The sequence below is a fragment of the Lissotriton helveticus genome, chromosome 5_1, assembly GCF_964261635.1.
Source record: "Lissotriton helveticus chromosome 5_1, aLisHel1.1, whole genome shotgun sequence".
NCBI classification, from domain to species: domain Eukaryota; kingdom Metazoa; phylum Chordata; class Amphibia; order Caudata; family Salamandridae; genus Lissotriton; species Lissotriton helveticus.
Window position 1 is genome coordinate 1241858803 of NC_136065.1, and position 21010 is coordinate 1241879812.

General features: G+C 50.5%; 2 protein-coding genes across 7 annotated transcripts in view; both read right to left on the reverse strand.

Annotated features, from left to right (window-relative positions):
* The window catches only part of IKZF5 (IKAROS family zinc finger 5), a 98916-nt gene that overhangs the window by 19954 nt on the left and 57952 nt on the right, over positions 1 to 21010 (reverse strand). The gene's annotated exons all lie outside the window — the stretch shown is intronic.
* The window catches only part of LOC144755257 (uncharacterized), an 82209-nt gene continuing 70803 nt past the window's right edge, over positions 9605 to 21010 (reverse strand). Inside the window, exon 2 of the mRNA XM_078644004.1 lies at positions 9605 to 11267. Coding sequence (XP_078500130.1) covers positions 10116 to 11042 — 927 coding nt within the window. The 5' untranslated portion in view covers positions 11043 to 11267 and the 3' untranslated portion in view covers positions 9605 to 10115. The remainder of the gene's footprint in view (positions 11268 to 21010) is intronic.

Below are 21010 nucleotides of genomic sequence, written 5' to 3' on the forward strand. Positions count from 1 at the left end.
TTTTGTTTTTAGTATGGTTGATATTTTACTACATTGTCCCCTGTTTATCGGTGGCAGACTGTCAGTTATTTTTAAAACTCCACATGCTCTTATGCTTACCACCAGCTGTCTCACTGAGCTGTTTTATTACCGTGTCTTGGACTTGGGAAAGATCCTTCTAAAATTTCAAATAGGTTGTAGATGGCATTTATAGGAATTAAAACATTTAATTTGTTTTAGTACCGTTCGAATTGTTCGTAAAGCTCCTGCCCACAAAACTAATAAATACAATTATGTCTATAGATGCATAAACCTTTTAGGCCATACTAGGCCCACATTCTTGCCGGAGCTGGCTGAAATTCTTCACTCATCATTGCCTAGACTATCAAATATCTATGACTGCATAGTATTGCTCTGAACCTCAAACCTGGTAGTGCACAGACATGCACGTATTGAACAAACTTTAGCAAGTGGAGGCTTGCACTAGAAGTTTTCCACACAATGATGTGCAAGTTACGTCCTTTTTGCACAGATCTGTTCCCATCCTAATTAATTAATTAAGCGCTGATGGGGGTCTCAACAAGACGCAGTCGCAAAAGATGCATTCCTTTTGGATTGGCATCAGGTGGTGTGTTATGTCACCCCATCCCTTTCACAAGTATCACAACGTGGTCAAGGGAGTTTGTTCATAATTTGGGGGTGCCAGTTTTGGCGGGTGCAAGTATGGTTTCAGTTCTTCTGGAGCCTCCTTGAATTCTACAGACCTTCTATCTAGAATCAGATGATTCGGATGGACCAGAAAGGTCTCCAGAAACAGATGGTCAAGGTGGGTTTGAGGATTTCAGGGGACTGTGGCAGGTGGTAGTCTTTGAGATCATTAGTTCTTCCACATTTTCATAGGGCATGGTGTCAATACAGTCCGATCTTTCTTAAATGCAGGAGTTTATGTGCATATTGCATTTTTTAGATCTGACATTAGCCAAGATTTTTTGTTTTTTGTAAAATGATATATATGGTACCTATTTATAAGGGCTTTCAGCCAGCCCTTTTCATCCATTGGTCTGTTATGTCACTCACATTTTATTTATACACACTACAGCATACAGCACGGCATGTGTCAGCCCATTTCAGCTATTAACTAACTTTCCTTTGAGGGGGGAGTTCTTTCACAGGGAGCACATCCACACCCAAAGTAATTCCATTCAGTGCCAGGGACTACTATTGCAATATGTACTTCTTGAGACCAAAAATTTTTTGTTTTTTCCCTCCATTATTTTTCAATTATTGGCCAGGGCCTGTCTGCTTCTCACAACAATGTATTATAAAAACTATGACAAAATAAACATTGACAAAATTCTAAAGGCTGGAAGCCAACCTCAGACAGACTGGCTTTGACACCACTTGTTTCTACAGCTGTGACCAAACTTGGGCATGCCTTTCCTTCACTTAGAGACAAATGTATTTATTTTATTTAGGCAACTTATAAAGCACGCAAATACCCTTGGGTGTCTAGGCGCTGCGGACTAGCCAGAGGGAAGGCCGGCACGGGTGGTTGTTGGTTGAAAAGCCAGGTCTTTAATTGTTTTCGAAATGTAAGCAGGGTGTGACTGGTCTTGATGTGGAGGGGGAGCATGTTCCATAGTTTGGTGGTGGTGACCGTAAATGTTCTGTCACCCCAAGAGGCTTTCTTGGTTTGGGGAACGATCAGCAGGTTCGCTGCTGATGAGCTCTGGGGTCTGCTGGGCTTTTAGGGGCAGAGAGTTTTCCTGAGAAACTCCGGTCCGGTGTCGTGGATCGCCTTCTAAGCAATGCATAGAGCCTTGAACTTGGTTCTGCTCCTGATGGGTAGCCAGTGAAGCTGTCGTACCACCTTGGATATTGGTTTGAATTTGGGGGTGGCTGTCAGAAGCCTGGCGGCTGCGTTCTGCACCAGTTGTAACTTATTTAGAACTCTTTCTTGGGCACTGATGAGTAGGCCATTGCAATAGTCAACCTTTGACATAACCAATGTACTAATGAAAGTCCTGCCGGCGCAGGTTGGGAGAAAAGGTAGAATTTTTGTTATCGTCCTAGTAACATAGAAGGATGCAGAAACGACTGCGCTGGTATGGTGTATAATGAATATGCTACTTACCAGTATGCATCTGTTCTTGGCATGTAGGGCTGCTAACATTCATATCTGTTGCATTAGATCGCCGCCTAGTTTTGGGTCCGGATGATCGCACATTGTTGTCCTGGAAGAGTCTTCGAAGTATCCTGAGATAGGTGGCTCCTCCCCTGGACTACAGTGCGCATGGGCATCGGCTCCATCCCCAGATTGTTTTTAGCCATTGTGGCAGAGATGGAGTGTAAAGTGTAAAGGATGGCCATGCTAATGATTGAATGCAAGAGTATGTCTGCAGCTGCGACAGGCACCGGGGAGGAGGGTGGGCGATATGAATGTTAGCAGCCCTACATGCCAAGAACAGATGCATACTGGTAAGTAGCATATTCAGTTTGAGGCATGTGGGCTGCTAAATTCATATCTGTTGCATAGAATATATAGCAGTCCCTCCATTAGCGGCGGTTGCCCGTGCCAGCTGCAGAAACCTGAAAAAGTGTCTTGAGAACAGCCTGCCCAACAGCTGCCTGCTGTTTGGAATGCACATCAACACAGTAGTGTTTTGTAAAGGTATGTGGTGTAACCCATGTGGCTGCTCTACAAATGTCCTCTAAAGGAATGTTCCCCAGGAAAGCCATGGATGCCCCCAATTTGCGTGTGGAGTGCGCCCTTGGGGGTATTGTTAAGGTGCGTTTAGCCTTTTGATAGCAGATCTGGATGCACTTAACAATCCATCTGGCTATTCCTGCTTTGGAAATAGGGTTGCCCTTGTGCTGTGGCGAGAAGGCAACAAAAAGTTGTTTTGTTTTCCTAAAGTGTTGTGTCCTGTCAATATAGTACATCAACGCCCTTCTAACATCCAAAGTATGGAGCATTCTTTCCGCCACCGTTTGTGGGTTTTGGAAGAATGCAGGCAAGTCAATAGTTTGGTTGAGATGAAACTGTGACACCACCTTCGGAAGGAATTTAGGGTTAGTACGTAGTACCACCCTATTTGGATGAATTTGTATTAATGGCTCTTGGATTGTGAGCACTTGCAGCTCACTAACACGTCTCAGTGACGTAATAGCAATAAGGAAAGCCACTTTCCATGTTAGGAACTGGAGTTCACACGAGTGTAGTGGCTCAAAAGGTGGTCCCATCAGCCTGGTGAGGACCACATTGAGGTTCCACACCGGAGCTGGCGGTGTTCTTGGGGGAATGACTCGTTTCAGACCTTCAAGGAAAGCCTTAATGGCAGGCACTCTGAAGACAGAGAGATGTTGCCTGTTCTGAAGGTAAGCTGCTATGGCGGATAGATGTATCCGAATGGAAGTGTAGGCGAGATTGCACTTGTAAAGATGTAACAGATAGCAAATGATGTTAGGGATAGATGCATCTAGCGGGTTTATGTTATTGGCTGTACAGTGAAGAACAAAACGCTTCCATTTAGCAGCATAGCATGCTCTGGTAGTCGGCTTCCTTGCCTCCTTGATGATGTCCATGCATTCTGGAGGTAGGTGAAGGTAGCCAAACTCTAGGACTTCAGGAGCCAGATCGCCAGGTTGAGCTGTTGCGGATCTGGATGCTGAATGTCTCCATGGTTCTGCGTCAAAAGCCTGGGCGTTAGGCGCAGCCTTTGATGCGGCACCACCGAGAGCTCCAGAAACGTTGTGTACCATGCTTGGCGTGCCCACGTTGGAGCAACTAGGATGAGTGTCATCGAGTGCTGCTTTAGTTTTCTTGCCACCAGCGGTATCAGTGGGGCTGGTGGAAAAGCGTACGCAAATTTGCCTGACCAGTTCATCCATATCGCATTCCCCAGCGATTGTGGGTGAGGGAACGTGGCGGCAAAGTGTTGGCATTTTGCGTTTTCGTTTGTGGCAAACAGGTCTATCTCCGGATGACCCCACTGCTGGAAGTACGGGCGGAGTACTGATGGGTGTAACTCCCACTTGTGCATTTGATGGCTGTATCTGCTGAGCAGATCCGCCATCTGAATGTCCTTGCCCGGGAGGTGTTCTGCCATGAGGAAAATGTTCCTCTGAATGGCCCACTTCCACATGCTCTGAGCCAGATGAGACAGCTGTGGCGAGTGGGTGCCTCCCTGCTTTTGAATGTAGTACATCGCTGTCATGTTGTCCGTCCGGACTAACACTACCTTGTTGCACAGATGTACATTGAAGGACTTGAGCGCCATGAAGATTGCCATCAGTTCCAGATAGTTGATGTGCATCTTCTGTTGCTGCGTCGTCCATAGTCCCTGCACTGTGTAAGTGAGCAGATGAGCTCCCCATCCTTGGAGAGATGCGTCCGTCGTCAGGGTAATCTGTGGCACTGGCTCTTGGAACAGTCGGCCCTTGCAAAGGTTGTGTGGATTCCACCAATGCAGAGAGTTGAACGCCCGACTGGTAACCAACACTAGGTCTGTCAATTGTCCCTGAGCCTGAGTCCACTGGTTTGCTAAGCACTCCTGGAGCGGACGCATATGTAACCGTGCGTGAGGGACTATGAAGATGCAGGAGGCCATCATGCCAATCAACTGCATGAACACTCTCGCTGGAAGCGAGTGTTGTGGTCTGAACTTTTGGATCAGAGACTGCATGCTGTCTATCCTGACCTGGTTTGGCTGAGCCATAGCCGTCAGGGTATTGATCGTCGCGCCCAGAAACTGCCGGACATGTGCCGGCTGAAGGTGCGACTTTGGGTAGTTCAGCGAGAAGCCCAGATTGTGAAGGAGGTGAATGGTAGTCGACATGTCCGCGGCGCACTGTTGTTCCGACTTGGCTTGAACGAGCCAGTCGTCTAGGTAGGGGTAGACATGGATATTCTGCCTCCTGAGGTGCGCCGCTACCGTCGCCAGACACTTGGTAAACACTCTTGGGGCGGTGGTCACTCCGAAGGGTAGGACTTTGAACTGATAATGCCTTCCTTGGATAGTGAACCTGAGGTACTTTCTGTGGGATGGGTGTAGTGGTATGTGGAAATAAGCATCCTTGAGGTCTAAGGTTGCCAAGAAGTCCCCTTGGTTTAACAAGGGAAGAATCTGTTGCAGTGTAAGCATATGGAAATGTTCTGACAGTATATACAGGTTGAGGGGACGCAGATCCAGAATGGGTCTGAGAGATCCGTCCTTCTTTGGAATAAGGAAGTACAGGGAATATACCCCTGTGCCTTCCTCCTCCACTGGCACGAGCTCGATTGCGCCTTTTTGCAGCATCACCACTACCTCTTGCTGCAATAAGTGCAAGTGCTCTGCGGACATAGGCCGTTGCCTTGGGGGAATGTTGGGTGGAGTGGACTTCAACTCTAGACAATAACCGTACTGGACAAGTTGTCGTACCCACCTGTCTGTGGTGATGTTTGTCCAGAGTGGCAGGAACTGCTGTAGTCTCCCCCCGACAGGTGTTAAATGGTCGGGGGGCAGTGACAGAGAGTCACTGTTTCTTTGGGGCAGAGGAGCGGGAGTTGTTGTTTCCTCTGCCACGTCCTCTGGTACTGTTTCCTCGATAATTCCCTTTATTCTGCTTTGGGTAGGAGGACTGTGCTCCACCTCTAGTGAACTGTGATTGTTGACCCATCTGTCCTCTGGTGACTCCACGTGCACCTGAGCGACAAAAAGTGTTGCCCCGGAATTGTTGTGATTGAAGGGCCCCCATAGACTTAGCTGTTTCGTTGTCTTTCTTAATCTTTTCGAGGGTGGTGTCAACATCAGGACCAAACAGTCTATCAGGATTGACGGGCTGATTGAGTATGGTCGTTTGAATGTCCGGTTTAAACCCTGATATGCGTAGCCACGCTTGTCGTCTGAGCATGACGCTAGTGTTAATAGCCCTAGCTGCTGTGTCAGCAGCATCAAGTGCACACTTTATGGCTGCGTTGGAGACGAGTTTGCCCTCCTCTATAAGCAGTTTGGTAGCCTCTTGAAACTGCGAAGGCAGGTGTTCTAAAACTTGCTCAAGGGTGTCGTAATGCGCCCTATCATAACGTGCCAATAGTGCCTGTGTATTCGCAATACGCCAGAAATTTGCGGCTTGCGCAGCTACCCTTTTGCCCCCTGCCTCAAGCACTTTAGACTCCTTGTCTGGGGGAGGAGCTTCACCCGTCGTCTGGGAGTTTGCCCGCTTGCGGGCATTCGCGACCACAAGAGAGTCTAGTGGCAACTGTCCCCGAATGTATGCAGGGTCTGCAGGTGCTGGTTTGTATTTCTTTTCGATGCGTGGATTGACCACCCTCGCCCTGGTAGGCTCTTTAAAGATGTCCGCAGCATGCTTAAGGACACCTTTGAGCATAGGTAGAGTCTTTACTGTCCTTTCGGAGACAGAAAAAGTGTCAAACAGAAAATCGTCCTCCACTGGGTCAGCATGCATGTCCACATCATGATTAGCAGCTGCCCGTTCAATGAGTGCATGAAAACCTGCAGAGTCTTCTGTTGGGGATGCACGTGCACTGAAAGGCTGTGGGTCCTGCCCCACAATCTGTATCCCTTGGTCGCCTATGTCGTCATAGGAATCCTGCTGTGCATCGGGTTCATTGATGGGGAAAGTGTACTGGTCATCTTGTCCATATTCCTCTCCCTCAGAGTGTTCGGGGGAAGGTGTCGGACTCCTTCTAGGAGGAGGCTGGATAGGTTCAATCAGGACTTGAGCGTCCTGTGCAAGCCTCTTCTTCTTCAGTGGGATAACATAAGAGTCCACTGGGTGGGAAGTGATCTTCCTCTTGTAAAGGGTCAACTTGCCCGTGTCTGCGTTGATAAAACGCTCCGAATCGTCTCCTGAGTCGAGTTGTCGACCCGATACTCCAGCAGACGTGGACGAGTCCGATGTCTTTGGCGCCGTCTTTGGCGCAAAGGCCTTTGGAGCCTCCTTCGGCGGCAGAAGGAAGAGAAGTTTGCTAGCAGGCTTCGCCGGCATGTCCATCGGCTTCTGGTGCGACTGCGCCGGAGCCGACGTCGTAGAGGCCTTATCCCGAATTCTCTGGAGTGAATCGGCGATGAGGGATGCGTCACTCACGGCGGCACTTGGCGCCAACGAGGAGGCCTTCACCTTGCCTTCGGAACCGACGTCTTGTCGGCCCTTCGGAGTCTTAGACATCGATGCTGCAGCCGTAGACACCGAGTCCTTGGACCGAAGTGTTGAGCTTCCGCTCTTCGATCCGTGGGATCGCACAGGCTCCGTGTCAACCACGCGTCCGACTAACGACGTCCCAGTCGGTACCGGAGTCTTGTCGCTGGCTTTTGCGGACTTTGACGGCGTCGTCCTGGTTGACCCGTGTCGGACGACCCTCTTAGAGGATGCCTCCACCGTTGACGACTTCGGCACTGTCGAATCGACAGTCTTCTTCGACTTCTGTGGACCGGAGGCCGACGGAGTCGACGAGGTAGCAGGCTTTGGTGTTTTCGGTGGAACGGCCGCCATCTTAGATGCACTCGAATCCGTTAGGTGTAGTCGATACCGTTTGTTTCGGTTTCGATACGGGCTGCGTAGCAAGTATGTCCGTGGCCGGGCCTGAAGGCGGGGCCGTGGCTTGCGGTACGGGGTCTTGGGTAAGGCCGAGTGGCGATCCCGTGACCCGAGCCTGATCCACGTAACCTTCGGGGCATAGCTCATCCCCTGAGCTATCTTCCGCGGCCCCATAAACTTCTTCGACGTCCCCTACCTCGTCGACGTATTCAAGGCCTTGATCCACGACTCCGTAGTCGTCTTCCGGATCCGCCTCGACCTCCGTCGCGGGCGGCGAGATTTCAAGATGATGGCTTAGGCCCTCTTCTTCCTGTTCGCCGAAGATGTTCTCTGGAGCCGGGGCCGCTTGTCTGGCCTCGAGGCGCACCGCGCGCCGAAGCTTGAGCGTCTTCTTTGACCTGAATCTGGAGCAGGCCATGCAGCTGTCCTCGTCATGGTCTGGCGAAAGGCATTTGTTACAGACCGCGTGCGCGTCGATATGTGGGTATTTGGACCCACAGACGGGACAGTATTTAAACGGGCTCCGCTCCATGCTGAAAAGTTCTGGTCGTGTTGCGATGAGAAGGCCTCGATGTCCGAAGAGTGATACGACTCCGCAGATTCCGACTCAAAGAGACGGAAGAACTCGAGACCGTACGCAAACAATACCGACGTAATGAAACTAAGGCCTTTTGGCCGTAAAAAAGCTAGTTTTCTCGGTTCCGACAGAGAGACAAAACAATCTGGGGATGGAGCCGATGCCCATGCGCACTGTAGTCAAGGGGAGGAGCCACCTATCTCAGGATACTTCGAAGACTCTTCCAGACAACAATGTGCGATCATCCGGACCCAACACTAGGCGGCGATCTAATGCAACAGATATGAATTTAGCAGCCCACATGCCTCGAACATGACAGCTTGTCGTCGAATATAACACCCAAATAACACCCAAATAACTGACCTTTGTGATCGGGGACGGAGGTGAGCCTAACTTAGCTGGCCACCAAGTAGGGGACCAGCTAGGGAGAAGTTGCCAAAAATCGTCACCTCCGTCTTGTCCGAGTTGTTTGCCATTCATTCACTGATGGCTAGCATTCCCTCTTGAAAATTTGCCACAACTGCCCGTCCGGCATTATGCACCGCTAGCACCAGCTGTGTGTACGACGTTAGGCCCATACTGTATGTTTTGATGACCCTCACCAGGTCCGACACGTATATATTAAACTAGGTCGGACTCAGCGATGATCCTTGTGGCACACCACATGGGAGAGCAAATGACGGGGAGTTAAAGTCACTGAGCGTCACTAGTTGAGTCCAATTTGATAGGAAAGAGGCCAGGAGGGCCTTGGCTCTATGTGCGATGCCGATGACTGCAACACGTTCGATCAGGGTTGCGTGGTCGACCGAGTCGAATGCCGCTGAGAGATCCAGCAGCACCAGGACAGCGGCACCCCCCACATCAGGTATCTTCCTGATTTCATCAGATGCCTTGATGAAGGCTGTTTCAGTGCCATGGCCCTTTCTGAAGCCAAATTGGGTGTCGTCTAGCAGTTTGTTTTCGTCAATAAAATGTACTAGCTGTGCGTTCATGAACTTTTCAACGATTTTTGCTGGGAAATGGAGACAGGCAATTGGTCTGTAGTTTTTGGTTACTATGGGGTCGAGGTTGTTGTTCTTCAGTATTGGCTTGATGATGGCTTTTTTCCAGATGGAAGGGTACATGCCTGTCCTAAACATCGAGTTGCAGAGTTTGCTAGGTTGGGGCCAATGATGGCAGGAATCAGTTTCAGAGTGGATGGCGGGCACGGGTCATTGGGGGATCCGGATTTGACCATGGGAATTAGGTGAATGATCTGTTCCGGAGCGATCTGACTAAATTCCTTTAGATTAGGAGTGGCTTGACCATCGATGGAGTTGACTTTGACGGGGTAAGGAGAGTTTTTAACTTCGCTAGGAGCGTCCGTGGGGTTGTCGGTCTTAGTGTGGGCAGAAAAGTTGGCATAAATTTGACTAACTTTCTTGGAAGTAGCTGGCCAACGAGTTATAGAGCGTTTGGGTGGCGATTATGGGGGGTTGGTCCCTTGTCATGATAACGAATAGTTTCTTACCTGTCGGTGTAGTTTTGCAGCTTGAAGATCTTTCTGGATTCACTATGCTGTGCATTATTCCACCGTCTAGTGGTTGGGTCCGGAATCGTAGTTTTTTCTTTCGTTTTTTTTTTCGTAGCCCAGGTGGGCGTCGACGTCCCACCTGTTGGTGTCCTTCCTGTGACGTCGGCATGCTTCCTGCGGAAGCTCCCACCCTTGGGCGCCATCTTCGGATTCTTTTTTCTTTTCCCGTTTGTGTTCTGTTTCCGAATTGTATGGCAATGTTTCGATCTTTCCTTTTACCGCTCTTTTCCTTGAAGTTCCATTAAAGTCTTTTTTTTTTTTTTTTTTGTTTACCACCTCTCTTCTCCAGCCTCATCTTTCTGGCGGAGGTGGGTGGGTTTGCTAGTAAATGCAGAAAGATCTTCAAGCTGCAAAACTACACCGACAGGTAAGAAACTATTCGTTTTGCAGCGTGAATCTTTCTGGATTCACTATGCTGTGCATAGACTTTGTAGCGGTTTGTTGTTATTGTGGCGGCTGGGTGGAAGATGAGCTTGGGTTCTTGAAAATGTGCTGAAGCACCTTCTGTCCCACTTGTGCTTCCTTGTTCATTTGTATGTCCACACAGTAGTGTTTTGTAAACGTGTGCACAGAAGCCCATGTTGCCGCCAGGCATATGTCCTGAATGGGAGTGTTTGCCAAGAAGGCTATAGCAGCTCCCTTTTTTCTTGTTGAATGGGCCCGTGGACCTTCTGACAGTTCTTGGCCCGCTTGTTTGTGGCAGAATTGTATCGCTTGCGCGATCCATCGTGCAATTGTCCCTTTAGTAACAGCTTTGCCCATGAAACTTTCTGCGAATGACACAAAAAACTGCTTTGTTTTTCTGTGATCCTTAGTTCTCTCTATGTAATGCATAACTGCACGTCTCACGTCCAGAGTGTGCAGTGCCCTCTCAGCTTTTGTTGTTGGTTTCTGGAAGAAACTTGGTATTTGAATTGTCTGGTTGATGTGGAACTTAGACACCACTTTTGGCATAAAGTGAGGGTCCGTTCTCATCACCACCCTATCGTTGTGAATTTGTATGTAGGGTTCCTGTAGCGTTAACGCTTGTAGCTCGCTTACTCTCCGGAGCGAGGTGATTGCCACTAGGAAAGCTGTTTTTAACGTTAGCATCTGTAGAGTGGCTTTATGCATTGGTTCGAAGGGTGCCTTCATGAGTTCTGTCAGTACTATATTGAGGTTCCATGCAGGCGCTGGTAACCTTTTAGGTGGTGCAATCCTTTTTGCACCCTCCAAGAATCTTTTCACAATCATAGAAGTGAAGAAGCTTTTGCCTGTTTCTCCTCTAGTGTAAGCGACAATGGCTGCTAGGTGTACCCTTAGCGATGATGAGCTCAGGTTTGTCTCGAGCAGGTGCGTGAGGTACTTGAGCACTGTAGAGTCTCCTGTCATCTTGTTGTGCAGTCTCTCCTTTCTGCACCATAGTGTGAACCTTTTCCATTTGTCCACGTAGCACTTACGTGTGCTTGGTCTTCTAGCCTCTCGAAGTACCCTCAGGGTGCTCTCAGGTAATTTAAGGTGTGCGAATTCTATGTCCTCAGGAGCCAGGCTGCTAGGCTGAGACTTTCCGGCTCTGGATGCAACACCTCTCCGTTTTGCATGGAGAGTAGGTCTTTCCTTCTCCCAAATTTGTGTGGTGCACTCTGTGTCATTTCCATAATCTGAGAATACCATGTCTGCCTGGCCCACTGGGGTGCGACCAGTATCAGGGTCATGTTGCTTGTCCTGCACTTGCTGAGTACTTTGTGTATCAGGGGAATCGGCGGAAAGGCGTAGGCAAATGTCTTTGATCAGCTTATCCATAGGGCATTCCCCAGGGACCCTTCCCCTGGTTGCCTCGATGCGAAGTGTTGGCATTTTGCATTCTGGTGTGTTGCAAACAGGTCTATTGACGGTGTTCCCCACCTGTCGAACAGTTTCTTTGTTTCTTGTGCATTCAGCTCCCATTCGTGTGAGGCCGTTGTCTGCCTGCTGAGCCAATCTGCTTCCACGTTGTCCTTTCCTGGTAGATGTACTGCCAGTAGATCTATTTTCAGTGGTATAGCCCATTTCCATATTTCCTGCGCTAGCTCTGACAGCGGGGCTGATTGTGTTCCTCCCTGCTTGTTTATGTAGAACATCGCTGTTGTGTTGTCCGTCTGGATCAACACTGTTTGATTGTACAGCTTCTTCTGGAAAGCTTTCATCGCTAGGAGAACTGTCTTTAGTTCCAGGTAGTAGATGTGTTTGACCGCATCCGGTTGTGTCCACAGGCCCCTCACTCAGAGTTTTTCCATGTGTGCTCCCCATCCCTTTCGGGATGCGTCTGTGGTGATGGTAACTGTTGATGTTGGTGGCGTTAAAAGTTTCCCTTTTGTTATGTTTTCTTTGTTCCACCATGATATCTCCTCGTGCACTGCGTGCGTTACAACCACTAGGTCCTCCCAACACCCTGTCGCTTGTGACCATTGGTCTTGCAGCCACTCCTCGAGTGGTCTCATGTGTAGTCGTACGTTTGGTACTATGTGGATGCATGAGGCCATCATTTTGCTCACCGTCCTCACTGTCAGAGCTTGCCCCTTCTGGTAGAGGCGCGCCTCCTTCAACAGCGCCTTCATTCTCTTCTCGCTGGGGAAAACCTTCCCCTGCACGGTTTTGATCTCTGCCCCCAGAAATATTTTGACCTGTTCTGGGTTTATCGAGGATTTCTTCCAGTGAATGGAGAAACCCAGGGCCATCAGTGTGTCTGTCACTATTTGAGCGTGCTGTTTGCACGTTTTGTATGACTCTGCCTTTATTAGCCAATCGTCTAGGTAAGGGTATACGTGTATCCCTTTCCTCCTTAAGTGAGCTGCGACTGCTGCTAGACACTTTGTGAATACCCTCGGTGCTGATTTTAGCCCGAAGGCCAATGCTGTGAATTGATAGTGATTTGATTTTATTGCAAATCGTAGCAGATGTTTGTGCCGTCTGTTTATTGGGATGGGAAGGTAGGCATCTTTGAGGTCTATGGTGACCATGAAGTCCCCTGTTTGAAACTGTGGAAGTACTTCTTGCAGGGATGTCATTTTGAATTTTTGTGTCCTTATAAATTTGTTGAGAAACCTTAGATCCAAGATGGGTCTCATTGTTTCGTCTACCTTGGGTACTAGGAAGTATGTAGAGTACAACCCCTTGTTCCTTTCCATGTGAGGTACAGGCTCGATAGCCTCCTTTAGTAGCAGTTCCTCTGCCTCCCTCTGAAGCAGCTCCAGTTCCTGGTTTGCTGGTGCTCTTTTCTTTGGTTTTCTGCTTGGTGGTGTCTAACTCTATGCAGTACCCGTAATGTATTGTGTTGATGATCCATTTGTCTGTGGTAATTTTCATCCACTCCTGGAGAAAGCGGTTTAATCTTCGTCCCACAGGTGTTACATGCTCGTGGTCTTTCGTTGCGGGACACTCCTGTTTTTTGTTTTTGTGCTCCACCCTTGGAGTCTTTGGAAGGGTGCACACTATCAATGTGGCCGAGTCACTTGGAGGTGGTTTGCTGTCCACCTCTCCTGTTGTTTCCACATTCACTCGCTCTCCCGCGAAAGGACTGGCCCCTATGTTGATATTGCCAGTGCTGTTTTTGCTGGCCTTGTTGCGTATGGGTGTCGCTTTGGTGGGAAGGTTCGAAGGACTGGTGCGATGTTCCCGGCTGGTTCCCCCCTCTCCCGTGTGGTCTCCGTGACGGGGTTTCTCTCTTTGCTCCCCTGAATTGCAAGGCCCCCATGGATCTTGCGGTGTCGTTATCTTTCTTGAGCTGTGAGAGCTTGTCGTCCACTGGTGCTCCGAACAGTGTTTCACCAATGAACGGAGTGTTCAGGATGTTGTGTTGCACCTCTGGTTTAAAGCCTGATATTCTGAGCCAGGCTTGTCTTCTTTCTGTGATGCCCAGCATCACCAGTCTGCTGGCAGTGTCTGCACCGTCCAGTGCTGTTTTTAGGCAAGAGTTTGCCAAGTTCTTTCCCTCCTCTACCAGGTGCGAAGCCCTTTGTTGGTATTCTTGAGGAAGGTGTTTCACCAACTGTCCCAGTTCTTCCATTATTTGGTAATGGTGTCTATTGAGCAGTGCGTTGGAATTAGCCATGCGCCAGTGCATAGCAGCATTTCTTTCGATTTTTCTTCCCGTTAGGTCCATCCTTCTGCTCTCTTTGTCTGGGGGTGGGCCTGAAGTAGTTGGGACATTGGCCCTTTTCCTTGCTGTTGCAGTAATGATAGAGTCAGCAGTGACCGTACCCTGTATGTAGGGTGGGTCCTTTGAGGAATGTTTGTATTTTTTCTCCGTCCTTGGCGTGACGGGTTTACAAGTCGCAGGCTCCTTGAATGCCTCTCTTCCTTGTCCTTTGATGCTTTCAAGCATTGGCAAGTACTGGTTTCTGGTGTGCGTTGGGAGTAGTGTCTCTACTAAGAAATCCCCTTTCGGCACCTCCTCCTCGAGCTTGACTCTGAACGCTGTTGCTGCGTTCTTGACGCATTCATTATAAAGGCCGATGTCGTCAGGCGGCGAGGGCCTCGCTGGATATGTGTCTACTCCCTCTTCTGGACTCTCAGCTTCGATGTCTTGCCACTCAACCTCCTGTGTATCCGAGTATGTTGATTCTTGGTACGCCCTCTGGTCGTCAAATCCCTCCTCTTCGTAATAGGGGGTATCATCTTCCTGATACGACAGATCTTCCAAGCTCTCTGGTGTTGCTTCGACCTCGAAGTCTTCCTCTTCTTCTTCTTCGACCAACTGTACTACCGGTGACTTGGGCCTCGACGGAATTGTGTAAGATTTCATTTTTTCGTCGAAATCTTTCTTTCGCTGCAGGATGTTCTCCATCTCTGCCTCGAGTCTCCTCTTCTTTCTTTCCATCTCCACCGCCTGGTCGGCGTCGAGTGGTTGTGCCGCTCTCTTTACCGTGCAAGATGGCGTTTCGGCGTCGAGACAGGTTTCGGCGGCGAGACAGGTTTCGGCGGCGAGACAGGTTTCGGCGGCGAGACAGGTTTCGGCGGCGAGACTGTTCTTGCGTCTTTCGTCGTCGACTTCGAAGTTGTTTTCGGAGTCGAGCGCTGCTTTTCTTGGACGCTTTTCGGCACCTTTGGCTGGCCGCCGTCCCTCGGCGCCAGGGAGTCCTTCTGTGAGGATCCGCTGGGCCTGGAAGTCGCTGCGGACGCCGAAGTTTTCGGCGTCTGCGCTTTCAGGGTCTTGCCCTCGTTTTTTCGATAGTCTTGGGCAGACTGTCGAGAGTCTTTCGGGCCTTTTTGGGGCGTCGAGTCTCCTACCTTTTCTGTAGTCTTCTTTTTATCGGTCTCTGCGACCGCGTAGCCTATGTCTTCTTCGGCGGCGTAATCCTCCTCGTCGGTCGAGAGCCTGAGGTCTCGAAGGGACGGTGGTTGGCCCTTGCCCTGCATGGTGTAGTTTGCTACTCTTTGCCTCTCTCTTACTCGAAGGGTCTTCGGCGTGAATGCTGAGCAGGTGTTGCAGTCCTTGCTTTCATGGTCGACCGGCAGGCAGAGGTTACAGACTGGGTGTTGGTCCTTCTGCGCGTACTTGTGGTGGCAGTTGCGGCAGAATTTGAATGGTGTGTTGTCCATGTCTTGCGTTCAGGGGGGGCCCTGATTGCGCATTCTCCTCTGGACGTTGAATTATGTTGAAATCTCTTCTTTCTTCGTCGTCCTTTCGATGGTGTAGTCTTCTTTCGCCTTTTCCGAAGTTTTTCTTCCAAAAAACTCAATTTTTTTCTTCTCTTCTCTCTCTTCTCTCCTGATCTCTGGAGCCCTCTCGGGAACGATCCAGACCCAACGGCGGAAAAAATAATCTGAAGATGGCGCCCAAGGGTGGGAGCTTCCGCAGGAAGCATGCCGACGTCACAGGAAGGACACCAAAAGGTGGGACGTCGACGCCCACCTGGGCTACGAAAAAAACAAAAAACAAAGAAAAGACTACGATTCCGGACCCAACCACTAGACCGCGGAATAATGCACAGCATAGTGAATTCAGAAAGATTCACGCTGCAAAACTTGGTTACTACCTGGAACATCTGTTTAGCGGAGTCTTGCGCTGATTCAATTTGTTTGAGGTATTAATTACTTTTCTCATTGATTAAGAGAAGATTGTCTTTGGTCAGTGCCTCTCTATAGAGGATTTTTTCTGCAAGGTCATAGTCTCGACGCCAGTGTCGTTCTTGATTCCTGCACCTTTGTTTCTCGAGTCTTAGTGTCTCAGAGAACCAAGGGGCGGATAGGGTCTTTCTGTTGTTGGAAGCGTTTTTAAGTGGGACTACGGTGTTAACTGCTTTCTGGAGCCATTGGTGTAGTTGGTGGCTGCAAGTTCGGGGTCGTGCAGCAGGTGATGCTGAGTGGTTTGCAGGTGAGATTTAAGGTCTTGAGGGGGCAATGTTGCCCCACGCCTTGAACTGCTTGGGGGATGGGAGTTGGTATGAAGGGGGTGTTCCTCTTAGTCTGGATGTCGAAGAGAACTGCACAATGGTCTGTCCAAGGGAGCAGGAGGACGTACTCTAGGAAGATTTGCTGGTTGGAAAACAGCAACACACACAAGATGATGGACGGAATGTTGCACATTGGCAAAACATTCACCCCCAGTTCAGACATGGCCATATGCAAATCAGCCTTGACCCTGTGCCTCATGGGAACAGTCCAGCCCGAACTGCCAAGCCACGTCTTCCAGGACCGGAACCAAGCATCCTAGGACCGGTTTCTGGCTATCAGCCGTCATCAGCCAGGATAGCTTGACTGCAGTGGCGTAGTGAGCACGGGACCCACGTCTGGGCATACCCTTCCCACATAGGACGAACAGCACAACACACAAGATGGTGGACGGAATGTTGTACCATCCCCTTTGGTATCGCTTTGTTCGCCCTAAGTTCGCAGGGTATGCCCAGACGTGGTTCCCTTGCTCACTTTGCCACTGGATTCAAGCTAGCCTGGCTGATTAGCCAGAAGCTGGTCCAGGATGCTTGTTTTTGGTCCAGGGAAGACATGGCTTGTCAGTTCGGGCTGGACTGTTCCCATGAGGCACAGTGTCCGACTGATTTGCATATGGCCATGTCTGAACTGGGGTGGTGGAGTGAGCTAAAGAATGATGATGGATTAAACCCAGATCAGTTGACTGGGTGTGTGTGTTTGATTTGCTCAAGCGCTCCGTCCATCATCCCCTTTGGTATCGCTTTGTTCGCCCTAAGTTGGCAGGGTATGCCCAGACGTGGGTCCCTTGCTCACTTTGCCACTGGATTCAGCTGGCCTGGCTGATGGCGGCTGATTAGCCAGAAACCGGTCCCAGTATGCTTGTTTCCGGTCCAGGGAAGACATGGCTTGGCAGTTCAGGCTGGACTGTTCCCATGAGGCACAGGGTCAGACTGATTTGCATATGGCCATGTCTGAACTGGGGTGGTGGAGTGAGCTAAAGAATAATGAGGGATTCAACCCAGATCAGTTGACTGGGTGGGAGTGTTTGATTTGCTCAAGCGCTCCGTCCATCATCCCCTTTGGTATCGGGTTGTTGGAAAACAGCCCGTCCAGTGTGTGGCCGACTGAGCGTGTGGGGCTGGTCACTAATTGTAAGAGGCCTACCGCCTCTAGTTCTGCTATGAGGGCTGAGGTGTCCTGGTCATCGTGGGCTTCTAGATTGAAATTGAAGTCTCCCAGGATGGAGAAGTTGGATTCTCCTTCTACTGGTTCTAGCATAAAGCCCATGGCCAAGAGGACTTCAGTTTGAGAGCCTGGTGGGCGGTACAGGAAGATGCCCCTGAAAGGAAGTGAGTGAGTGAGCATGATCGTGAAGGCTTCACAAATCTTGGAAGGAATTGACTCTGTCCTGAGTATTTGTTTCGGTGAATGAGTGCCAGGCCTCCTCCTTTTAGGTTTCGACCTGGCGATCTGCGCAAGCAGTTCGTGCAGGTGAAATCTTTTGTTTACCATATTGGCTATTGGAACGTCCCCCACCTCCCATTGGCTAGCTCCATAAATGGAGGCTAGCCATTGGGAGCCGGATCTGTCCGTCAAGGCCGGACCAGATTCGGGGGCGTTCCCGCGATTTTTTCCCTCTTCGCCTCTGCGATGCGGCGGTGGGCGGAGCTTCGTTTTTTTTCCTTCTGTGTTTGTTTTGGTCATTCCATGCGAGGAAGCCCAGGTGAGTGCTTGTTTTTTAGTGGTGGAGCACGTGAATTCAGTGTACGTTAGTTAAAAATACATGATGAAGACACAGGCCACGATCTGGCTGTTCATCAAGTGCATGGGCGCTAAAACTAAGTTTTGCCCCTTTATTTGTAGTGAGGGCTACGCAGTGGTTTGTCTGATGTGAAATTGCTCGGCTGATCCCCTTTGTTGCAGCATGCATAACTTTTCATTCTTTCAGCTCGACTTTACAGTCCGTTTTAATAATGTCCTTAAAACTGCGGGTGTTCAGTACCCAAACGGCCTAAATAGACTCGTATGGGCTAAGCATCTCGTGCCCCTCGTGAGACACTTGTAAAACTGCTCATAAGATTTGCAACAGGGAGTTTTTTCATGGTTTGGCATTTTTCGTAATGCATTACAGTTGAATTTATATAGCGCTTCATATCCTAACCGCACTGCAAAGCGCTGAAGAGCATCATAGAGAGTGCAGAGTGGAGAGTGCATAGGGAGTGCAGAGTGCATGGAGAGTGCAGAGTGCATGGAGAGTGCAGAGTGCATGGAGAGTGCAGAGTGCGTGGAGAGTGCGTGGAGAGTGCAGAGTGCGTGGAGAGTGCAGAGTGCGTGGAGAGTGCAGAGTGCGTGGAGAGTGCATAGGGAGTGGAGAGTGCATAGGGAGTGGAGAGTGCATAGGGAGTGGAGAGTGCATAGGGAGTGGAGAGTGCATAGGGAGTGGAGGGAGTGGAGAGTGCATAGGGAGTGGAGAGTGCATAGGGAGTGGAGAGTGCATAGGGAGTGGAGAGTGCATAGGGAGTGGAGAGTGCACAGGGAGTGGAGAGTGCACAGGGAGTGGAGAGTGGAGAGTGCATAGGGAGTGCAGAGTGGAGAGTGCATAGGGAGTGCAGAGTGGAGAGTGCATAGGGAGTGCAGAGTGGAGAGTGCATAGGGAGTGCAGAGTGCATAGGGAGTGGAGAGTGGAGAGTGCATAGGGAGTGATGAGTGCATAGGGAGTGGAGAGTGCACAGGGAGTGGAGAGTGCACAGGGAGTGGAGAGTGCACAGGGAGTGGAGAGTGCACAGGGAGTGGAGAGTGCACAGGGAGTGGAGAGTGCACAGGGAGTGGAGAGTGCACAGGGAGTGGAGAGTGCACAGGGAGTGGAGAGTGCACAGGGAGTGGAGAGTGCACAGGGAGTGGAGAGTGCACAGGGAGTGCAGAGTGGAGAGTGCATAGGGAGTGCAGAGTGGAGAGTGCAGAGTGCATAGGGAGTGGAGAGTGGAGAGTGCAGAGTGCATAGAGAGTGGAGAGTGCATAGGGAGTGCAGAGTGGAGAGTGCATAGGGAGTGGAGAGTGGAGAGTGCAGAGTGCATAGGGAGTGGAGAGTGGAGAGTGCATAGGGAGTGGAGAGTGGAGAGTGCATAGGGAGTGGAGAGTGCATAGGGAGTGGAGAGTGCATAGGGAGTGGAGAGTGCATAGGGAGTGGAGAGTGCATAGGGAGTGGAGAGTGCATAGGGAGTGGAGAGTGCATAGGGAGTGGAGAGTGCATAGGGAGTGGAGAGTGCATAGGGAGTGGAGAGTGCATAGGGAGTGGAGAGTGCATAGGGAGTGGAGAGTGCATAGGGAGTGGAGAGTGCACAGGGAGTGGAGAGTGCACAGGGAATGGAGAGTGCATAGGGAATGGAGAGTGCATGGGGAGTGGAGAGTGCATGGGGAGTGGAGAGTGCACAGGGAGTGGAGAGTGCACAGGGAGTGGAGAGTGCACAGGGAGTGGAGAGTGCACAGGGAGTGGAGAGTGCACAGGGAGTGGAGAGTGCACAGGGAGTGGAGAGTGCACAGGGAGTGGAGAGTGCACAGGGAGTAGAGAGTGCACAGGGAGTGGAGAGTGCACAGGGAGTGGAGAGTGCATAGGGAGTGGAGAGTGCATAGGGAGTGGAGAGTGCATAGGGAGTGCAGAGTGGAGAGTGCATAGGGAGTGCAGAGTGCATAGGGAGTGGAGAGTGCATAGGGAGTGGAGAGTGCATAGGGAGTGGAGAGTGCATAGGGAGTGGAGAGTGCATAGGGAGTGGAGAGTGCATAGGGAGTGGAGAGTGCATAGGGAGTGGAGAGTGCATAGGGAGTGCAGAGTGGAGAGTGCATAGGGAGTGGAGAGTGCATAGGGAGTGGAGAGTGCATAGGGAGTGGAGAGTGCATAGGGAGTGGAGAGTGCATAGGGAGTGGAGAGTGGAGAGTGCATAGGGAGTGCAGAGTGCATAGGGAATGAAGAGTGCATAGGGAATGGAGAGTGCATAGGGAGTGGAGAGTGCATAGGGAGTGGAGAGTGGAGAGTGCATAGGGAGTGCAGAGTGCATAGGGAATGGAGAGTGCATAGGGAATGGAGAGTGCATAGAGAGTGCAGAGTGCATAGAGAGTGCAGAGTGCATAGGGAGTGGAGAGTGCTTAGGGAGTGGAGAGTGCATAGGGAGTGGAGAGTGCATAGGGAGTGGAGAGTGCATAGGGAGTGGAGAGTGCATAGGGAGTGCAGAGTGGAGAGTGCATAGGGAGTGGAGAGTGCATAGGGAGTGGAGAGTGCATAGGGAGTGGAGAGTGCATAGGGAGTGGAGAGTGCATAGGGAGTGCAGAGTGCATAGGGAATGGAGAGTGCATAGGGAATGGAGAGTGCATAGAGAGTGCAGAGTGCATAGAGAGTGCAGAGTGGAGAGTGCATAGGGAGTGGAGAGTGCATAGGGAGTGGAGAGTGCATAGGGAGTGGAGAGTGCATAGGGAGTGGAGAGTGCATAGGGAGTGGAGAGTGCATAGGGAGTGGAGAGTGCATAGTGCATAGGGACTGCAGAGTGCATAGGGAGTGGAGAGTGCATAGTGCATAGGGACTGCAGAGTGCATAGGGAGTGCAGAGTGGGGAGTGGAGAGTGCATAGGGAGTGGAGAGTGCATAGGGAGTGGAGAGTGCATAGGGAGTGGAGAGTGCATAGGGAGTGCAGAGTGGAGAGTGCATAGGGAGTGAAGAGTGCATAGGGAGTGCATAGGGAGTGAAGAGTGCATAGGGAGTGCAGAGTGCATAGGGAGTGCAGAGTGCATAGGGAGTGCAGAGTGCATAGGGAGTGGAGAGTGCAGAGTGCATAGGGAGTGGAGAGTGGAGAGTGCATAGGGAGTGGAGAGTGCATAGGGAGTGGAGAGTGCATAGGGAGTGGAGAGTGCATAGGGAGTGGAGAGTGCATAGGGAGTGGAGAGTGCATAGGGAGTGGAGAG